Raw genomic sequence first — 22,389 nt, forward strand, 5'->3', positions numbered from 1 at the left:
CTAAACTATGCATTCCACTCAAACATGTAAAATGGCCAGATTGTCCTCTCCAGCAATCCAGTCAGCTTTAGAGCAGTGCTTACAGTGCTTTTTTAAAAAGAGCTTGTAAGCACTGTGAATGCTCGGCCACACTTTTAGAATGCAGCGATGGCCAGTAATCTAGATAACAAGCATTAAACAATAAAATTAAAGACCCCTCTGTTCTTGTGAACGGAGATGGTTTTAATAAGATAAAACGTGCTAAGTTGTTTGTTTTTTACAAGCAATTTATAATTTTAACCATTATTGATGTTGAGGCAACCCCTTTAAAGGGAACCTGTTATGTGAATAAATGCTATTAACCTGCAGAGATGGGGGTTATTCTGCAGATTGATAGTGTTCTGAAGCCGTGCAGCTACCGGCTTTCAGTCATAGACGTGCAGCTTCAGTCACCGCTCTGTACATAGTGAGCAGCAGCTGTAATCATGCTCCGGCACTGACTGACAGTCGGCTCTGCGCTGCTAAGCTGGCTGTCAGTCAGTGATGGGGTGTGGTTACAGCCACTGCTCACTACATACTGAGCGGTGACTAAAGCCGTGCTCTATGACGGAAAGTCGCAGGCTGCCGGGAGGAATAAAGTTAATTTCCTCACGGTAGCCAGGCTTTCAGTGAGGTAGCCGCATGGCTTCAGAACGCTATTAGCCTGCAGATTAACCCTACATCTGCAGGTTTTTTTTCCACAAGACAGATTCCCTTTAACACTATCTAATGATACTTGCTAGAAGTGTATTCTGACTGCTGCAATGAGCACAATCTTCAGATCATAATTTACTGTCAAACTTTAATCAATTGGAATGCGCAGTACCAGAACAATGCCAATGATTAGCAGATTGTCGCAATTAAAAAAAATAGTAAAACTTAAAGAGGAACTGTCCGCTACTTTATTGCTTTGGTAAAAAATTGTATTCTACTGTGTTGTGCTGTTCCTCGGTTATCCCTTGGAAATTGACATCTGAGTGTTACCAGTTGGGGTTGTGTCCCTACAGCTTCTAACACTGTTCATTCCGTGCTGATAGCATCAGAATATGTAGTTAAACACCTCTTCGACAAAATGAATGAGAACACCCAGATGCCAATGTAATCATCAATGTCTAGTATACACAGAGGAGCGGTACAATGTAGGGTTCAAAGAAAAATGTATTTTGTTTTTGTTGTTTCATGGGGGAGTATTTATTAAAATGGCCATTGTAGGAGAGGTAAAAGGGTCTCTATAAGGAATCATTGTGTCAAGCCAAATTTACTTCCTTATATAGTAAAAGGGGTTTTCCCACGAACAAAGTTAAGTTTAAAGCTGACTTTAATCAATAGATCTTGGAATAATAAAAATTTCCACAATTGGATGTGTTTGAAAAAAATGTTTCTGTGCTGAGATAATCTTATAAATGTGCCCCTGCTGTGTACTGTGTAAGGCTGTGTGCCCACGATGCGTTTTTTAAGCGTTTTCGCAGCGGCAACTCCGCTGCAGAAACACTTAAAAAACGCTTGGTAGAAGGCCTGCAATGTTCCCCAATAATAATCCGCATGAGCTGTGCACATGCTGCGGAAATTTCCACTGCGGATTATCATTGCGGAAAAATACGCAGCACTATCAATTATTTTGCGTTTTCGCCGCCATTGACTTGCATTGAATCGCTTAATATCCGCATCAGTACATGTGCACATGCGGATATTAAATGATTCAATGTGCAGATGGTACCCGGGTCTGGAGAAGAGGAGACTCTCCTCCAGACCCGTGTACCATACTACCTGTGAAAAAAAGAATTAAAATAAAAAATATACATTATACTCATACTCATTATACTTCTGATGGCCCCCGGTCTCCATAGCCATGGGTCCTGGCTCCCCGGCAGCTCGCGATGGTCTAAAAGGACCTTCCATGACGTCATTTAGTCATGTGACCTGTCACATGACTAAATGACGTCATGGAAGGTCCTTTTACACAACCGCGAGACACCGAGAAGACCGGACGCATCGGATAAGGAGGCCGGGGGTCATCGGAAGGTGAGTATAATGTTTTTTTTTTATTTTTTTACCATTTTTATTCTTTTTTTTAACTAACTTGATCACACTATATAAAATCCATGCCGTTTGCATGGATTTATATAGTGTGACCAAGTTGTCAAGCACTTTCCAAGTGATGCTAAAATCGCTTGGAAAGCGCTTGACAACCCGCATGCGAAATTGCATGATCAAAACGCTTCACATCCGCATGTCCCTGGCAGGAAAAACGCATGTACAATCCGCATGTACAATCCACATGTACAATCCACATGCATTTTCTCTACCAGGGAGATGCAGAAACGCTCAGGAAAAATCCGGAGCATTTCTGCATCGTGGGCACTTAGCCTAATGGGTGTGTTTGACCTTATAGGAACATGGTCTGATCATACCACATCTCCTGGGCAGCGGAGGAAGCAAAAGAGAGTATACAGATAGCACAGCAGGGGATCACAGCTGATTCCTTTTGAGGTAAAGCATTTCCCTGACTGTATTTAAAAAATGTTTTACCTCAAAGTAAGAATCAGCTGTGATCCCCTGCTGTAATATGTGTACAGTCTTTTGCTTCCTCCCCTGCCCAGGAGCTGTGGTATGATCAGACCATGTTCCTGTACGGTCAGACACAGCTATTACACAGGGGAACATTTATAAGATTATCTCAGCACTGGAAAATTTTATTTAAACACATCCAATTGTGGAAATTATTATCATTCCAAGATCTATTGATAAAAATGAACTTTGCTCGTGGGAAAACCCCTTTAAGCATTTTCCTTTATGATCCAAAGTAATAAAGTTCATTAACATTTTTATCAAAAGTCTTATATATTCACTATTAAAAGGTGTACAATAAACACAAGAGAGGAAACTGTCAAAGATTATGTCATTGGGTTACAGTAGACAAAATGTACAACTTGGGGAGGAAGGTTGAACTTGATGGACCTAGGTCTTTATTCAACCTATGTTACTATGTGGGTCCTATACAGCATCCGCTAGCTGACAAATCTGCTAAGACCCTGTTTGTCATACAGAACACTAGAAGTCACACATTTCCACCCAAAAGTATCATATAGGAGAAAAAATGTTATAAAACCCAAATGTCAGGATTTATTTAAATGCCCTCACATTGTGTTCCCCTTATATAGCATACATCTCTAAGGTCTCAATCACTGGTTAGTTTCAACCAGCTCGGGAAGACAATTATTGGCTAATTAGCTACTTTTGTTTGAAAGGTCTAGAGTCCAGGTCAGAAGTCAATAGTGCTGTGCTTTGTGAAAAAAGGCCATGTAGAAAGGTCTCATGGAAACAAATTGCTGCATAAAAAACTGAATGGGAGGGCAGTAAAATATCTGAAAATGACCTTTCTGACTAATGTGTTGTGAAAGATCAGAACTTCTATTACATGAGAATATAGCCACACTATAGTGTCTGATTTCTAATTGTGCAATGGTTTTTGTTATAACCTATGAGAACAGACGGACCTGCCAGAACTATTGACCACCCATTTTTTTCTTTAAAGTACCGCACATTGAATAATTGTTTTTATGTGTTTTTAAGATATAAATGTTTGGACATTCTTATGTGAGTCCAAAAATATCGGTTGCATTTGACCTTCAGTATTTTGGGAATGACTCACAACTCATATGCACATGAACACATCTTTCCCTTTCCTACAAAACAATAACACCTATCAACATCTTAGCACGTGAAGAAACTAGGAGCAAAATAGCACAAATAGGGTCTTACCTGAGTAACATTAAATAAATAAGATTATGCTAACCTGGTAAGGTTGTGATCACACAACCATGTAAGGGCATAGAAACACAGCTGCTGTAGATTTACCGGTCTTCTGATCAGTAATATACGAAAATGAAGTAAAATTGTAGATTATCTGCGCTGCTGATCAGTAATGTAAATTCAAATTACACGATTATGGTATTGCGGTTTTCATTAGTTTTAGTCGACGCGTTTCGAAGTTATTCCAAACTTCTTCAGGACATGACCACATGTACAGGCAACAAGAAGTAGACACATTTATACATGTAAAATTCAAAAAAATAGGCGCCAAGAAGACACATGATATGTCAAAGTTAAATGGTTGCCACTTTTTTCTGACCATTCTATTAAAAAGAACAATGAATGTACATAAAAAGGAGAGAGAATAAAATGAAAGTTTGCTGTATATCAAAAAGTAGTGCATATCTATGTATGTATATTTTTCTTTAAAAACTATGATTAAAAATGATATATACATCATCAATATGAAAGTTACGGAAAACCCCTTTAAAACCCAATTCATACACTGCAGATTTGGTCAGTTTATTATATCAGCATTTTCAAGCCAAAATCGTGAGTAGATAGAAAGTAAAAAAAAAAAAGTATAAATCTTTCCATTATATTACCCTAGTGCTAAGGATCCAATTTTGGATTTGGCTTCAAAATACTGACCAATCTGCAATGCGTAAGACCTAAAAGTAACAGTGTTGTCAAATGGATTATAACCATATACAATCATGGTCTAAAGTGTTGTCACTCTTGAAATTGTTCCAGAAAATGAATTATTTTTCCCAGCAACATTGCAATTACACAAGTTTTGTTATACACATGTTTACCTTTGTGTGTATTGGAACACACAAAAAAGACAGAGAAAAAAACGCAAATTGGACATAATTTCACACAAAAACTCCAAAGATGGAGCGGACAAAATTGTTAGCACCTTTCCGAAATTATGTGTAAACAACTTAGTTTCAAGCATGTGATGCTCGTTCAAACTCACCTGTGGCAAGTAACAGGTGTGGGCAATATGAAAATTACACCTGAAACCAGATACAAAGGGGAGAAGTTGACATAATCTTTGCACTATGTGTCTGTGTGTGCCACACTAAGCATGGAGAACAGGAAGAGGAGAAGAGAACTGTCTGAGGACTTGTGAACCAAAATTGTTTAAAAATATCAACAATTTCAAGGTTACAAGTCCATCTCCAGAGAGCTTGATGTTCCTTTGTCCACGTTGCGCATCATAATCAAGAACTTTTACAACCAATGGAATTGTAGCTAATTTCCCTGGACATGGAACACAGAGAAAAACTGATGAAAAGTTGTAACACAGGATAGTCCGGATGGTGGATAAGCAGCCCCAATCAAGTTCCAAAGAAATTCAGGGTGGACCTAGGAGGACTCCACTGCTGACACACAGACATAAAAAAGCTAGATTGCAGTTTGCCAAAATGTACGTAAGCCAAAATCCTTCTGTGAAAGCATCCTGTGGACAGATGAGACCAAGATAGAGCTTTTTGGTAAAGCACATCATTCTACTGTTTATCGAAAACGGAATGAGGCCTATAAAGAAAAGAATACAGTACCTACCATCAAATATGGTGGAGGTTCAAAGCTATTTTGGGGGTGTTTTGCTGCCTCTGGCACTGGGTGCCTTGACTGTGTGCAAGGCATAATAAAATCTGAAGATTACCAAAGGATTTTGGGTCGCAATGTAAAGCCCAGTATCAAAAAGCTGGGTTTGCATCCTAGTTCATGGATCTCCTGGCAGGAAAATGACCCCAAACATACTTCAAGAAGCACCCAGAAATGGATGGCAACAAAGCGCTTGGGAGTTCTAAAGTGTCCAGAAATGAGTCTGGATCTAAATCCCATTGAACATCTGAGGAGAGATCTTAAAATTGCTGTTGGGAGAAGGCACCCTTCATATATGAGAGACCTGGAGCAATTTGCAAAAGAAGAGTGCTCCAAAATTCCAGTTGAGGGGTGTAAGAAGCTTGTTGATGATTATAGGAAGAGTTTGATTGCAGTTATTTATTCCAAAGGGTGTGCAACCAAATATTAAGTTGAGGGTGCCAACAATTTTGCCCGGCCCTTTTTTGGGGTTTAGTGTGAAATTATGTCCAATTTGCCTTTTTTTCCTCTGGTTTTTTTTGTGTTATTCCAATACGCACAAAGGAAATAAACATGTATACATTACGTGCAGAATTATTAGGCAAATTAGTATTTTGATCACATGATACTTTTTATACATGTTGTCCTACTCCAAGCTGCATAGGCTTGAGAGCCAACTACCAATTAAGTAAATCTGGTTATGTGCATCTCTGTAATGAGGAGGGGTGTTGACTAACGACATCAACAACCTATATAAGGTGTGCTTAATTATTAGGCAACTTCCTTTCCGTTGACAAAATGGGTCAGAAGAGAGATTTGACGGGCTCTGAAAAGTCCAAAATTGTGAGATGTCTTGCAGAGGGATGCAGCAGTCTTGAAATTTCCAAACTTTTGAAGCTTGATCACCGAACAATCAAGCGTTTCATGGCAAATAGCCAACAGGGTCGCAAGAAGCGTGTTGGCCAAAATAGGCGCAAAATAACTGCCCATGAATTGAGGAAAATCCAGCGTGAAGATGCCATTCGCCACCAGTTTTGCCATATTTCAGAGCTGCAACGTTACTGGAGTATCAAAAAGCACAAGGTGTGCGATACTCAGGGACATGGCCATGGTAAGGAAGGCTGAAAAACGACCACCTTTGGACAAGAAACATAAGATAAAATGTCAAGAATGGGCCAAGAAATATCTTAAGACCGATTTTTCAAAGGTTTTATAGACTGATAAAATGAGAGTGACTCTTGATGGGCCAGATGGATGGGCCAGAGGCTGGATCTGTTAAGGGCAGAGAGCTCCACTCTGACTCAGAGGCCAGAAAGGTGGAGGTGGGGTACTGGTATGGGCTGGTATCATCAGGTAAACTTGTGGGACCTTTTCGGGTTGAGGATGGAGTGAAGCTCAACTCCCAGACCTACTGCCAGTTTCTGGAAGACAACTTCTTCAAGCAGTGGTACAGGAAGAAGTCGGTATCGTTCAAGAAACATGATTTTCATGCAGGACAATGCTCCATCACATGCATCCAACTACTACACAGCGTGGCTGGCCAGTAAAGGTCTAAAAGAAGAAAAAATAATGACATGGCCCCCTTGTTCACCTGATCTGAACCCCATAGAGAACCTGTGGTCCATCATAAAATGTGAGATCTACAGGGAGGGAAAACAGTACACCTCTGGGAGCAGTGTCTGGGAGGCTGTGGTGGCTGCTGCACGCAATGTTGATCGAAAACAGATTAAGCAACTTACAGAATCTATGGATGGAAGGCTGTTGAGTGTCATCATAAAGAAAGGTGGCTATATTGATCACTAATTTTTTTGGTTTTTGTTTTTGCATGTCAGAAATGTTTAGTTCTAAATTTTGTGCACTGATATTGGTTTACCTGGTGAAACTAAACAAGTGAGATGGGATTATATTTGTTTTTTATTAAGTTGCCTAATAATTCTGCACAGTAATAGTTACCTGCACAAGCAGATATCCACCTAAGATAGCCAAATCTAAAAAAACCCACTCCAACTTCCAAAAATATTAAGCTTGGATATTTATGAGTCTTTTGGGTTGATTGAGAACATAGTTGTTGATCAATAATAAAAATAATCCTCTAAAATACAACTTGCCTAATAATTCTGCACACAGTGTATAACAAAACATGTCTAATTTCAAGCATTTTCCAGAAGAAATACTTAATTTTCTGGAACAATTTCAAGGGTGCCAACAATTTCGGCCATGACTGTATCTCAATTAATAAAATTATTTTTTTTCTCTCTCTAGGCGATTGGATGCCAACCATATCAGCTATGTGCCACCAAGCTGCTTTAATGGTCTAAATTCACTTCGTCACCTGTGGTTGGATGACAATTCCTTGAGTGAAGTTCCCGTTAGGGCACTGGAAAGTTTGTCAGCGCTTCAAGCAATGACATTGGCATTGAACAAAATTCACCATATACCAGATCATGCATTCAAGAACCTCTCCAGCCTTGTGGTCTTGTAAGTTTGTCTATATGTACATTGGATAATGTGAGACAAATAGACATTATAGCTTTGCTAGAGTAAAATTTGAAGATATTCATGGGAGGATTAAGAGGTCTCTTACTTTTTGAATGGGTCTCTGGGTTGGAGCTACAGGCTTTGATCAATCACATTAACTGTTGTGTGGAAGTGAATAAGATCTCACATGGTAGGACAGTTAGCTGTTGTCAGGTTGAAAGGGAAGCTGACAAATGTTATATTTCAATGGGTGAATAAGAAATATTTAAAAGTAGAGCTAATGAACATTCAGAAACATCTATTTTGTTTAAAGCATTTTTCAAATAGTTAAATGTTTTAGCCCTTAAGCTTTCACTGTTTAAAAGTAACATGCAGAGCTTAACTGATGACCCCTGCTTTAGCCCTGGCTCCCCTGCCCACTAGTCTGTTACAATCTACAGTGGTGACATCACAAAGATAACTCAAGTGACCACTGCAGCCGATCGCTGGACTCAGTGATCTTTTGTAGACTTCCTTGGTATCACCGTTGAACCCATTGATTGACTTTAGCAGTCATGTGTGTTGTGGTCATGTCATCACTATTGCAGCCTATCAACAAACACTAAAGGCAGCAGCGGAGAGTAGGTGCTGCATTAGGGGTTGTGAGTAAAGTTCTATATCTTATTTTTAAACTGTGACAGCCAATGTTGTAAAAAAATGTGACCCCTTTTAAAATATGTAGATAAAAAAAATAGGAACATTATAGTATTTGTATGAAAACAGGGAAGAAAAATGTTTCAGACAGATTCACTAGGTCATTAGCAGTGTTGCATAAGTCATCCAGCAGGTGAGCCTCGTAAATGTTCCTAATCCGTACATCTTCATCAGTGTGTGGACAACGGGTCTTAAAAAAAACATTATTCTGTCCAGCAGTTAAGTATGACAAATGTGTACTACAATGAGCCATCTTGTTTGAAACTTGTAGGTTTGCACATTATACTGCTGCATTTTAATACACCTTTCAGGAAATTGTATGCCAGCAGGAATTTCCATTTCTCTTTGGTGGAAATATTTCCCCAAGTTAAATGTGCCGCAGGCAGACATTACATTGCTTTTTTTTAGAGCCTCATGAGACACATAAGAACATTTTGCTTATTAACATTGAGTTACAAAGTTTCAGGTCTAAAGAAGTTATTGAGGGTTTGTGGGTTTTTTTTACGCCAGAGTGTAATAAGTTTCTAATAATGTAAGCAGAATTTAAAAAACAGACCCAATTTTTATGGGTTTATGATATATTTTATATTGCAGGAAAGCTAATGTTGACATAGTAATGCTTCTGACATACTTTTCTGTCAAAGTTTATTCACTCGTGAATTGCACCTTGTCAGGCAGTTGTCCATTGTGTCACAATTTGATTTCATGACAAGACCTATGGATTGTGCAGTGTTTTATTATACAGGATGCGATCTACATATTTGTATGGCAAAATACGGAGGTGTATAGAAGAAGCAGTACAGCACATCTTCAACTTATTCTTTACTCTACAACAGCTGCCAATCTTTTTGAAGGAGGAAAGTGAAAGCCTGAGGAGCATGCCCTCCAATAAATTCTTTGGCAGTGCTTGACTTGTATACAATAAGTGCATGGTTGAAAACACGTTTCTTTAGAAGCTTCCATTGAAGACGTTTGCATAGGTTCACTGTGCGCAGCATGCTATCCTGACTGTGCTTTTAATGTTCCCCTGCAGACATCTCCATAACAATAGGATCGACTCCCTGGGAAAGAAATGCTTTGACGGGCTCCACAGTCTGGAGACTTTGTGAGTTGACCTCTTATTTGTTTCAGTCCTTTCACTGTTTTCATTGATATTCTAAAAAGAATAAAAATAGCTCAAAAGCCAAACATGCTTTTTGGCTTGCCTAATTGCCGAGTGTTTAGTGCTATTGTTCATATGATGACTGTATAAAACAAATTCTGTATCTATTAACAATGACTGAACCATTTCTGAGCTCATGCTAAAGGAGACCAGTGAGAAGCTGAAGTAGAAGATTTTCTAGATTTCTGTACCTTTATGCTTCAAGGGGTTGCCCAGAATTAGAAAGAAGGCTCTGCCATCTGCCCATGGGCTCTGTCCTGTGTTGCAGCTCATCGCTTACAAATAGATACATTTTTTCTAATCCTGGACAATTTCTTTAAAGGTGTGTTCACCATTAAAAGTCTCCATCAGGGTCATGACAAAACTTAGTTGGCTTTCCCCCATACACTTTAAACTATCTCCCATAGACAACCATGGGAGGAAACAACTTTTCATACAGCAGTAAACCTGTATTCTTGCATGACCAGCATGACAATGTTCATTTGGGAAAAAGGGAATGCTATACTCTCTCCATTGGAGCTAATACACAATGCACGTGATAAAGCAGAAGGCTTTGGTTCATGACACCTGTTATGAATGTTAATGACCATAGTCTGAGAAATATGCTACCCACGTACTCACAACACCTATGGGTGCTGCCTCTGATATACCTAAACTTTTCATGCTATGCCGGCTTTGGCATGTGACCTATAGGTTAGTGTAACATGGGGGTTACACAACTCTTTTAGTTTTGATTGTGTGCATGTTGAAATTACTTTATGCAAAATAAAGTAATTCTTCACTCTACATTTCCTCTCTACTTTCTACTTTATAGAAGGATTCACTGGGTAAAAAAAGGATAAGGCTGTGTGCCCACGATGCGTTTTTTAAGCCTTTCCATAGCGGCAATTCCGCTGCAGAAACACTTAAAAAACGCATGGTAGAAGGTCTGCCATGTTCCCCAATGATAATCCGCATGTGCTGCGCACATGCTGCGGAAGTTTCTGCTGCGGGTTATCATTGCGGAAAAAAACGCAGCACTACCAATTATTTTGCGGAAGCGCTGCGTTTTCACCGCCATTGACTTGCATTGGAACGCATGGATTACGCATCACTACATATCTACATGCGGAATCCATGCGTTTCAATGTGCGGATGGTACCCGGGTCTGGAGAAGAGGAGACTCTCCTCCGGACCCGGGTACCATAGAACCTGTAAAAAAAAGAATAAAATAAAAAATAAATATTATGTTTACCTTCTGATGGCCCCCAGTGTGCTTGTCTTGGCTTGACTGCAGGTCCTTCAGTGTACTGCGAGCTGCCAGCAAGCCGAGACACATCGAATTAAGACTCCGGGGGCCATCAGAAGGTAAGTATAGATTTATTTTTTACCATTCTTTACGGTCACACTATATAAATCCATGCCGTTTGCATGGATTTATATAGTGTGACCAAGTTGTCAAGCACTTTCCAAGTGATGCTAAAATCGCTTGGAAAGCGCTTGTCAACCCGCATGCGGAAATGCATGTGAAGAACGCTTCACATCCGCTTGACCCTGGCAGGAAAACGCATGTACAATCCGCATGTACAATCCGCATGCGTTTTTTCTGCCAGGGAGATGCAGAAACGCTCAGGAAAAATCCTGAGCATTTCTGCATTGTGGGCACTTAGCCTAACTCAGAGTCCCAGTAAGGAGACATTTAGTAATCAGTTGTTTTTTTTTATTTATATAGCAAAGCGAAGTAGTAGGTGTTTAACTTTTCTTCAGTCCCACCCTAAGATAAATGAACCTGTTAAAGGGAATTTGCCAGAAGGATCAAGCCTCTTAAGCCACCTTCATGGGCATGCATTTCATAGGAAGCAGAATAAAACGATACGTTGATATCTGCAATCCGATGTCTTATTCCAGAGAGATCCACATGTTTCTTATGTGTATGAGCTGTTAAGATCTATGGGCAGACACAGGTCTCCCTGAGAATCTGCCTCCAGAGCTTATTTTAAATGAAATGGGATGCTTTACATATTAACCCCTTAACGACTTTTGATGTATATTTACGTCAAAGGTTGTGTCCTTGCCTTGGATGTGGGCTTGTAATCATTTATCATGTGCTTTTATCAGCCACAGGTGGAGCAGTGGTCCTCCCGCGGCTGTGAACCAGTTAAATCCCGCTGTCAATCACTGATAGCGGGATTTAACACATGCTGGACAGAAGAATGTCATTCATCCTGCCCATCGACGACCCTGTCACGTGATCGCGAGGCACCGATGGGTTGTCATGAAAGCCAGGGGCCTGCTGATGACCCCCGTACCTGTCATTACAATCTGCCTGTGAACACCGGCCCGGGTCTGGCGTTCATAGATCACTATTTCTGTTATATATAGCACTGCTATGTATAGCACAGGTGATTGAATGATCACAGCTTTAAGTCTCCTAGCTGGTCTATTAAATTCAATAAATAGTTTAAAATTAAGTTTTTAAAAATCTGAAAAAAAAAAAAAACACAAAAGTTCAAATCACCGACCTTTTGCCCCATTAAAAATAAAACAATTAAAAAAAATACACATATTTGTGTCCGTTCGTAGAAGTCTGATCTGTCAAAATATTAAATTAATTAATCCAATCGGTACGTTGTGTAACGAGAAAAATCAAAACGCAAGAGTTACTGTTTTTTGGCTGCCAAAACATCACAATAAAATGCAAAAACAGGCAATCAAAACATTGTATCAACCCCAAAATATTATCAATTAAAATTTCAGCGCAAAAAATAAGCCATCACCCAGCCCCTGATCCCAAAAAATGAAAACGGGTCTCAGAAAATGGCTAAATTTTTTTTTCTTACAAATTTCGGAATTTTTTTCACCACGTAAATTAAGAAAAACCTATACTTGTTTGTTATCTGCGTATTGGTACTGACCTGGGGAATCAGAATCATATTGCCAGGTCAGTTTTACCATATAATAAACAACGTAAATAAAAAAACAAAAAACTCTTGTGGAATTGCACTTTTTTTTGCAATTTCATCGCACTTGGATTTTTTTCCCCACTTTCCAGTGCAACACATGATAAAATGGATGGTATAATTCAAAAGTACAAATTGTGCCTCAAACAACAAGCCGACATATGGCCATGGGGACAGAAAAATAAAAAAATTATGGCTCTTGGAATAAGGGGAGGAAAAAATGAAAGCGCAAAAATGGAAAATCTGAAGGTCATGAAGGGGTTAAAGGGAATCTGTCATTAGGATCAACCCTCCTAAACCATCTATATGGGTATATAGGTCATAGGAAGTTGAATAAAGTGATACCTTCATATCTGCGATTTGATGTTTTATTCCAGAGAAAGCCATGTTTTGTATGTAAATTTATTTATTTTACTCACTTATATAGCACCATTAATTCCACAGTGGTTTACAGATATCATCATCACTGACCCCATTGGGACTCACAATCTAAATTCCCTATCAGTATGACTTTGGAGCGTGGGAGGAAACCGGAGAACCCGGAGGAAACCCATGCAAACACGGGGAAAACATGCAAACTCCTTGCAGATGTTGTCCTTGGTGGGATTTGAACCCAGGACCCCAGCGCTTCAAGACTGCGGTGCTAACCACTGAACCACCGTGCTGCCCATGTGCTGTTAAGATCTATGGGCTGGACACTGATCTGCATGAGAATCTGCCTCCAGAGCTTATTGTAAATGAAAGGGGGAGTTATCAGTGTGTGAAATAACTAACACAGAACAGTAGAGCTGCTGTACTGCATCAATATTGTAATGCTGACTACCTGTGAGATGGAAGCTGAGAGGAACCTGCAGATGCGTCAGTTATAATCAAACACAGCTCTGCAGTGAAAGGGTAACTCCCCTTTCATCTAAAATAATCTCTGGAGGCAGATTCTCATGCAGATCAGGGTCCGGCCCATAGATCTTAACAGCTCATTTACATGTAACCATGGGGACAAAGGAACCATGGGTATTTTGCTGCCACCTGGAGACTGACAGCTAAGGGCTTGTTGAAAACCCCCATCGCCAGTATGTTAGTTCTCCTATGAATAGGAGGACATCTGTTTAACTATATTGCTTCATAGGAGAACATGTATGTAACTGTATCACGTTATATAGTGTAAGCAATCAAATGGTTGCAGGTTCAAGGTTCAAGTTCCCTAAGGAGACTAAAAAATGTAAAAAAAAATCATAATAATGTATATATATACAGTACAGACCAAAAGTTTGGACACACCTTCACATTTAAAGATTTTTCTGTATTTTCATGACTTTGAAAATTGTACATTTACACTGAAGGCATCAAAACTATGAATTAACACTTGTGGAATTATATACTTAACAAAAAAGTGTGAAACCACTGAAAATATGTCTTATATTCTAGGTTCTTCAAAGTAGCCACCTTTTGCTTTGATGACTGCTTTGCACACTCTTGGCATTCTCTTGATGAGCTTCAAGATTAGATGGAAATTATTGGCAATTATCAAGACACACTCAATAAAGGAGTGGTTCTGCAGGTGGGGACAACAGACCACATCTCAGTACCAATGCTTTCTGACTGATGTTTTGAATGTTGGTTGTGCTTTCACACTCGTAGTAGCATGAGACGGACTCTACAACCCACAGAAGTTGCTCAGGTAGTGCAGCTCATCCAGGATGGCACATCAATGAGAGCTGTGACAAGAAGGTTTTCTGTGTCTGTCAGCATAGTGTCCAGAGGCTGGAGGCGCTACCAAGAGACAGGCCAGTACACCTGAAGACGTGGAGGGGGCCGTAGGAGGGAAACAACCCAGCAGCAGGACCGCTACCTCCGCCTTTGTGCAAGGAGGAACAGGAGGAGCACTGCCAGAGCCCTGCAAAATGACCTCCAGCAGGCCACAAATGTGCATGTGTCTGCACAAATGGTTAGAAACAGACTCCATGAGGGTGGTATGAGGGCCCGACGTCCACAGATGGGGGTTGTGCTCACAGCCCAACACTGTGCAGGACGCTTGGCATTTGCCACAGAACACCAGGATTCGCAAAGTCACCACTGGCGCCCTGTGCTCTTCACAGATGAAAGCAGGTTCACACTGAGCACATGTGACAGACGTGACAGAGTCTGGAGACGCCGTGGAGAGCGATCTGCTGCCTGCAGCATCCTTCAGCATGACCGGTTTGGCAGTGGGTCAGTAATGGTGTGGGGTGGCATTTCTTTGGAGGGATGCACGGCCCTCCATGTGCTCGCCAGAGGTAGCCTGACTGCCATTAGGTACCGAGATGAGATCCTCAGACACCTTGTGAGACCATATGCTGGTGCGGTTGGCCCTGGGTTCCTCCTAATGCAGGACTATGCCAGATCTCATGTGGCTGAAGTGTGTCAGCAGTTCCTGCAAGATGAAGACATTGAATCTATGGACTGGCTCGCCCGTTCCGCAGACCTGAATCCGATTGAGCACATCTGGGACATCATGTCTCGCTCCATCCACCAACGTCACGTTGCACCACAGACTGTCCAGGAGTTGGTGGATGCTTTAGTCCAGGTCTAGGAGGAGATCCCACAGGAGACCATCCGCAACCTCATCAGGAGCATGCCCAGGCATCGTAGGGAGGTCATACAGGCACGTGGAGGCCACACACAATACTGAGCCTCACTTTGACTTGTCTTAAGGACATTACATCAAAGTTGGATCAGCCTGTAGTGTGTTTTTCCACTTTAATTTTGGGGGTGACTCCAAATCCAGGCCTCCATTGGTTAATAAATTTGATTTCCATTGATGATTTTTGTGTGATTTTGTTGTCAGCACATTCAACTTTGTACAGAACAACGTATTCAATGAGAATATTTCATTCATTCAGATCTAGGATGTGTTATTTGAGTGTTCCCTTTATTTTTTTGAGCAGTGTATATATGCATACAGTATATATATTTCTAAAAATAAAAATCACTTCCCGTTTTCCAGTTAAAACACAAAGAAAGAAAAATAAACATCTTGTATTGTCAAGCCTGAAAATGTTTACTCTATTAATATATAAAATAAATTAAACTGTATGTTAAACATGAAAAAAACAAACACCAGCACAGTGGCTCAGTGGTTAGCACTGTAGCTTTGCAACATTGTCGTCCTGGATTCAAATTCCACCAAGGACAACATCTATAAGGAGTTTGTATGTTCTCCCAGTGTTTGTGTGGGTTTCCTCCGGGTTCTCCAGTTTCCTCCCACACTCCAAAGACATACTGATAGGGAATGTAGATTGTGAGCCCCAATGGGGACAGTGCTGATATTGTCTGTATAGCGCTGTAGAATAAATGGTGTTATATAAGTGAGTAAAATTAATTAAAATTGCCGTTTTCAGTTGCTTCACTTCCCTCAAAAAATGCAGTAAAAGACAATTAAAACATTGTATTTTCCCCAGAAAAGTAAAAATGTCAGCTTGGTAAATAAAACAAAAACAAGCTTTCACAAAGGTCCATCGATGGAAAAATAAAAAGTTGCTGGTTTCAGAAAATTGAAACGCAAGCCAAATTTTATTTTTAAGAATTTTAGAATTTTTTTTAATCAGCAAAAAATAAAAAGAAACCTTAAACGTTTGGTATCGCTGTGGTCGTAATTACCTGAAGAATCATTTTGCCAGGTCATTTTCACTGCACCTTGAATGCTGTCCACCATTTCACTACATTTGGAATTTTTAACCCATTTTTCAGTACATTAAAATTCGAAACTATATGATGTCATTCAAAACTACAAGTCATCCTGTAAAAAACAAGCATCCATACAGCTATGTCGACTGAAAAATTAAAAAAGTTATAGCTCATGGAAAAAAGGAGAGGAAAAAGCAAAAACTGAAAGTTGCCCAGTCATGAAGGATTTACTCCTTCCAAAATGTATTGAAAACTCATTAATTTTTTGAGAGGAAGAAAAGAAATGAAACATCAATTCTGCATTTTATAACATTTATTTTTTGGGTTTCATTTTTACTTTTATTGTGCAGATTAAATGATATGGTATGCTGTGGGTTAATATGATTATGAGGCTATCAAATTAGATTTGTTTTGCTACTACTTTAAAAGTTTTACAACTTTTGCACAGTATTCTTTTTTAATTAAAAAAAAACGAACAATTCGTTTTTATGTTGCCATGTTTTAAGAGCCATTGGTGAGCTAAGATGGCAGACCTGGAGATAATTATTAGGCTTCTGGCTCTCCATCAGCAAAGCGGACGCATTGAGGAAAGATTTTGTGGCAGGGGAGCTGTTTGACTATTGAGATACTGCAGTTGCTATTGATTGTGGCCTTTCATGTGTTAACCTGTCTGGATCAGAGTTATCTCTGATCCCAGCAGTTGAGGCAGAAGCATGACTGTACAATACATCTCATGGGTGCACTAGCTGCACCCACAAGACCACCATGACAGAATGTACATCTTAGAGCGAGAACAGGGGACACATTCTATTACAGATGACATTGAATTTTCCAAAAAATAGCCCCTTTTTTGCATTAACCAGTCACATGTAATTTGTAGAATCTCCTCCTTTGTATAAAAAAGTAAAATGCTCGCTCAGGTAGTCACTGTTCACAGTCATGTTCTGTTCTCTGGCAAGATATTTATAGGGTTATCAAACATTGTCCTGTTCTAATCTGAACTAGGCAAGGTGGAAGTGGAAATGACTTTGTCTCCTGAAATAATTGGACTGTCTTTAACTCTAAAGTGGCACCAGCCAGCTTAGAAAGGCTTAAACAAAGTACATATTTTTTGTTTTTTTGGCAGCATGTTCCCAGCAGTAGCGTTTTCTTTTAGAAGGATTATGCACATAAAAGCCTCCTACAGACTCTGAAAAGTGATTTTTTAACTGTGTTTATAATAACATAGCTCTTAAATCCAGAGATGAAGTGTAGTTTCCTCCCTAGTAAATAATATAGTGATAAAAAGAAGATTGCAGTTTCTAGGGAAAGGCCTTTCATTTAGCTATAGACTGATCTGTGCTCCCTGTACCACACAAGCTCAAAATGGGCACATCAAAAACATCAGATCTAAAAAAATACTCTCAGGCAGAGGGGGACCTCACTGGTATTGTGCCATACATATAATTAACTCCTTACTACCTTGTATTTTGTGTTATTACAATTTACAGACATACTGTGCATATTGTGTCCTAAAAATGAATACAGTGCATGTTTTTTTTTCCATTCAGTTAAACTCTAAAAAAAAATCTGAAAGCTATGAATTTAAGAAAACTGAAAATATTATGTAGGAACGCCTTATAAAATGTTAAAGACGTGAAATGTCACTACTGTACCCCTGTATGGATATACACTGTCATTGAGTTCAGTTACTGGTTTGTAGTGTGTACCTCCACTACTCCAATAACAGCATGGTAACATTTCCTGTCCTGTCATCTGGCAGTTCACTTCACCCTTGTCACAGGGACATTAAGGGGATTAACATCAGAGTCCTCATCCTAAGTACACTACCGCTATTCATGATAGATGGTGTGTGGGCATTGATTTGTATGGCGATTTAGCTGGCGATACGGTAAGGGAAACTGCCAGATGTCATAAAAGGACGTGTTGTCTTCAGCCCAGTGTGGCAGTGGAATGGCAGGTTTTGTGTTTGTAACATCAATCGGTTTTTAGTTTCCTTTGTTGGGTTTTAGCTATGGTACAAATCAGAATGCGTATTCACAGTTTACTCACTGGCTGAATATAAGTGTATGGTAGAGCGCTCAGGCTCCTGGTTGGGATGGTTCAGCTTTTCCTTACGAGCATGTGTAAGCACTGGTTGTGTTCTGCTGGGGAATTGTTGGCATTGATGCGCCCTCTGCTGGGATTACGTGTCAAGGTGTTTTTTCTCTTGAATTTTAGAGATCTGAACTACAACAATCTAGATGAGTTTCCTGCTGCTATCAAAACCCTCAGGAACCTTAAAGAGCTGTAAGTAATTGTGCTGTATTTACAGAACGTGTGCCGACTAAATGCTGTCAGATAAATCATAACATTTTCGCAAGTGACATAACATTAATTATTTAGTTTTCATCAAATAAATATAAAGGCATACATACCAACCCCTGCAAATGCTGTGGGGACCCTGTAGAGAAGGAGCACATGACCAGTTGGTAATGTGGAAGTGCTGCAGTGTTGGCATGCAAAGTGCAAAATACCATGGAGGCACCAAGTGGAGGTTTTGAGCTTCACTTAAAAAGGGGATTAATTTTAATCTTGACTAAGGGACTATGTTTTCGATGATATGATATCCAATGCTGTATTAGGAAGAAACTCTTTCAGATCACTATTTCTGGTTGAATATGAGTTATGTAGATGAATATTAACCAAATAACCATGAAGGAGGACAAAAACGAGACTTGTGTTTCAGAATACCAAGAGATCTGTTAGCGTATAAAAAATGTGCTAGTGTATTTTTACGATGTTGCTGTTTCTTTTATTACCATGCAAAATGAATCTGTAGTAAGTCTATTATTTAATAGCATATAACATGCATTGCATCCCATACTTTTTATTTGTTACTGTCTTCTCACAGGATATTCCTGTTGTGTCCTGTAGTATAAGCAGTCTTGCTGTGCAATTCATTTTAGAGCTTGTGCTCATGACTGTAAAAATTGGATGAGTGCTGTCCGTTGTTTTGACAAATAGCACTCGTCCCTATGTTATTCAGTGAAGACCCTAACATGTCCAATTTTTTTTCTTCATACCAAGTGGCCCAAGAAAAAAAAATTATAGCTTGCCCGATTTGCCTCCGAACACACTTGGCCATTCAAGTCTATGGGTCCAGTGACAAAATCAGACCGTACTCGGATAACATCCGAGTGCGGTCCGATTTACACAGACAGACTGAATGCGGAAGATGGAAAAAATATTTTTATTATTCTCCACATCTGAGAAAATAGGATCACACTCTGACCTCACTGTGATCAGAGTATGATTAACATAATCTGATCGATTTTTCTTGGATGAGAGAAAAACGGTCATGTGGCTCTAGCCTGATATTGTGTATTTGATCCAATTATCAAAAACAGAAGTTCCTCACTTATGTTGAAGAGATTTTCGGTTTTGGAGACTTATTTTTGGCAGCTGGTGTCCAATACACCTGCAGCTGCACCACAGAGGAAATGAAACGATACACTGATCTTATTAATACTCGTACATGGACATGCGAAGCCCTCCAGATCAAGAGACACTCTACCCACTCTCTGTAGCCACCCTGTGAATCGGGCACCCACTCTGTTAGCCTAAATATCACTCATAGGGTAATTAAAAGGCTCCTGAGCTAAATAAAAAACTATACCAAGGGACGGACATGTATGATATTTAGATAGATAAATGAAAGAATTGTTTGGCATTCAGCAGACATGTCTTTGAAGATTAGCGTCACAATAATAATATGGACATGTTCATTTACTGTGTAGTTCTATTGGCATGGTGAGAAGAAAGTGAAGACATAAAATGTGATCCTTCCTGAATAACTTCATGAAACCGGTGGTCTTGCCTTTGCTAATATCATTGACTATGATTATTCTTTACAAGACTTTTTCTTGTGTTTCTTCTTGCAGGGCATTCCATAGCAACAATATCAGATCTATCCCTGAGCATGCATTTATTGGGAACCCTTCACTTATTACAATGTAAGTATTCTAATGTGATACTTAGCATTACAAGTTTCTAAAAGAGTAATACAACAATGGAAGCTAACAAACATATGAACAAATACAAAAAGTAACACAAAATTATTGTACTTGTTGTAAATTTGATGAAAGCATTAACAAAACATACCAATGTAGCTTTTAAGGTGTGCCATACACTTACCATACTGTCCTAAATGAAAATGATGATATTGTTCATATCATTGACAAATAGTTAATAGAACTGAAGAGTATTTAAGAAGGTAGTAAAATATCAAATGAGCTCAAATTTCAATATCCAAGTTCTTTTAGGTCCATAGTATATATGCCATGCTATTACCAGGATTGCCTGCATATTTCTGCATGTACCTTATGGCCACGAACCACATGTAAAGAATGCAAAGGAGGATGTAGAACATGGAGCCATTTAGACAGCAGTCATTTCCACACAGGGATAAAAAAAACGTGAATATTGAAAAAACAACGTAGGAAACAAAATTGACATATTCCAGCTCAACATAATCACATTAGATGCAGGCTTTGTGCTACACATGGATTGCACTGAGACGATTGTTTCAGAACGTAAGGGCCATTTAAAGAAAAAACAAAATGCACCACAGTGTGGCTGTATAATCCTATAACCAAAACCACATTCCACACTGGAATGATTAGGCAATTGAGCAAGACATAAAACAGTTCACAATGCTGGTAAATCAAAGAAGACAATTGTAATTCAGATGCAGAGCAGCACACAATGTTGAAAAGCACAACCCCAAGGTCAGAAAACTCAGAACACTCAAATTATATCACTTAACTCTTGCAGTTACAGAAAAATAAATGAGAAATATATTGGCTACATGATAGTATGTGTATTACAGTTTGTTATTGCATATGTCACTTATGTGCTATACCACTGTGATCATTGTGTGATACATTCACATCACTGTATCGTTCATGTTTGTTGTGTTAATTGTATGATGATTTCTTATTCTGTTTCTTGCAGCCACTTCTTCGACAACCCTATTCAGCATGTTGGGCGATCTGCATTTCAGCACTTGCCGGAGCTCCGGACTCTGTGAGTTGTTAGGAGGTTAAATAATTCAGAATAGCTGACATTTGAGTCTGTCGTGGATGCTCAGTTTATCGCCAAGTCCTTTCCACGTAATCAGGGTGACTGTGTAGAGAACTATGGAATAATTATTTTCTACTGGTTTACTCTCAAAAAATCCTATTTTCTTTGGAATGTCAAACTCACTCATTCACGTTGATAGAATATTATGCCAGATACTGAAGAGTGTTTATATTTTGTCCATGACATACTTTTATGTTTCTGCAAGTCTGTTATATGTCCAAACACACAGACTTGCCACAATACACGACAGAAGGCAAAACAGCCATGTTCTTTACTTTTCTTCACTTGTTTATTAATTTCTGAGAGTTGAACAAATGTAATAGAGAGGATTCAAACTTTATCTGTCATCCCTTTTATGTATACTCGGGTCAACCTGTGACGTATAGGATTCACAGAGGGAATTTGTTCAAGCCCATACTACATTGTTCTGCATTGTGAATTGGAAATATGCAATTTTTTACAAGAGAGATGATTTTTATAAATGTGTCTTCCATCATTCATTTTATCTTTAAAGGTAATCTGTCACATTATACATGCAGTCCAATCTGTGAACGCCAAGCATAGAGAAGGAAAAGCCCAGCATTACAATGTATCGGTTTGTGGGAAAATATTCAGTATAACTTTTGTTTTATTCATTGATATTCCTGGTGTTTCCATACAAGCCCAGTGTTCATCGTATTCAGAGACTGCCTGCTATCTCTACATGCACAGTCAAACAGGGAGGACTGTCAATCACTGAATAAGACTGCCCACTTGAGTTATACATATAAGCACCAGAGATTTTAATGATTAAAATGCGAGTTTTGCTGAAACTTTTCCCACTAAAATGTATATCAATCTGATCAGCTCCTCCTAAGCTATAACACCCTGGCATAGGATGCCATTTTCAACATTGTATTCTCCCTT

The 22,389-nt window shown here is 39.3% G+C and overlaps 1 protein-coding gene across 2 annotated transcripts in view; it reads left to right on the forward strand.

Annotated features, from left to right (window-relative positions):
- The window catches only part of LGR5 (leucine rich repeat containing G protein-coupled receptor 5), a 253,486-nt gene that overhangs the window by 199,700 nt on the left and 31,397 nt on the right, over positions 1-22,389 (forward strand). For both annotated transcript variants that reach the window (XM_073651787.1, XM_073651788.1), the window contains 5 exons: positions 7,687-7,902; positions 9,629-9,700; positions 18,580-18,648; positions 20,283-20,354; positions 21,355-21,426. In XM_073651787.1, coding sequence (XP_073507888.1) covers positions 7,687-7,902; positions 9,629-9,700; positions 18,580-18,648; positions 20,283-20,354; positions 21,355-21,426 — 501 coding nt within the window. The remainder of the gene's footprint in view (positions 1-7,686; positions 7,903-9,628; positions 9,701-18,579; positions 18,649-20,282; positions 20,355-21,354; positions 21,427-22,389) is intronic.

The sequence above is a fragment of the Phyllobates terribilis genome, unplaced genomic scaffold (genome assembly GCF_046119375.1).
Source record: "Phyllobates terribilis strain yellow unplaced genomic scaffold, ASM4611937v1 Scaffold_11__3_contigs__length_659146591, whole genome shotgun sequence".
Lineage (NCBI taxonomy): Eukaryota > Metazoa > Chordata > Amphibia > Anura > Dendrobatidae > Phyllobates > Phyllobates terribilis.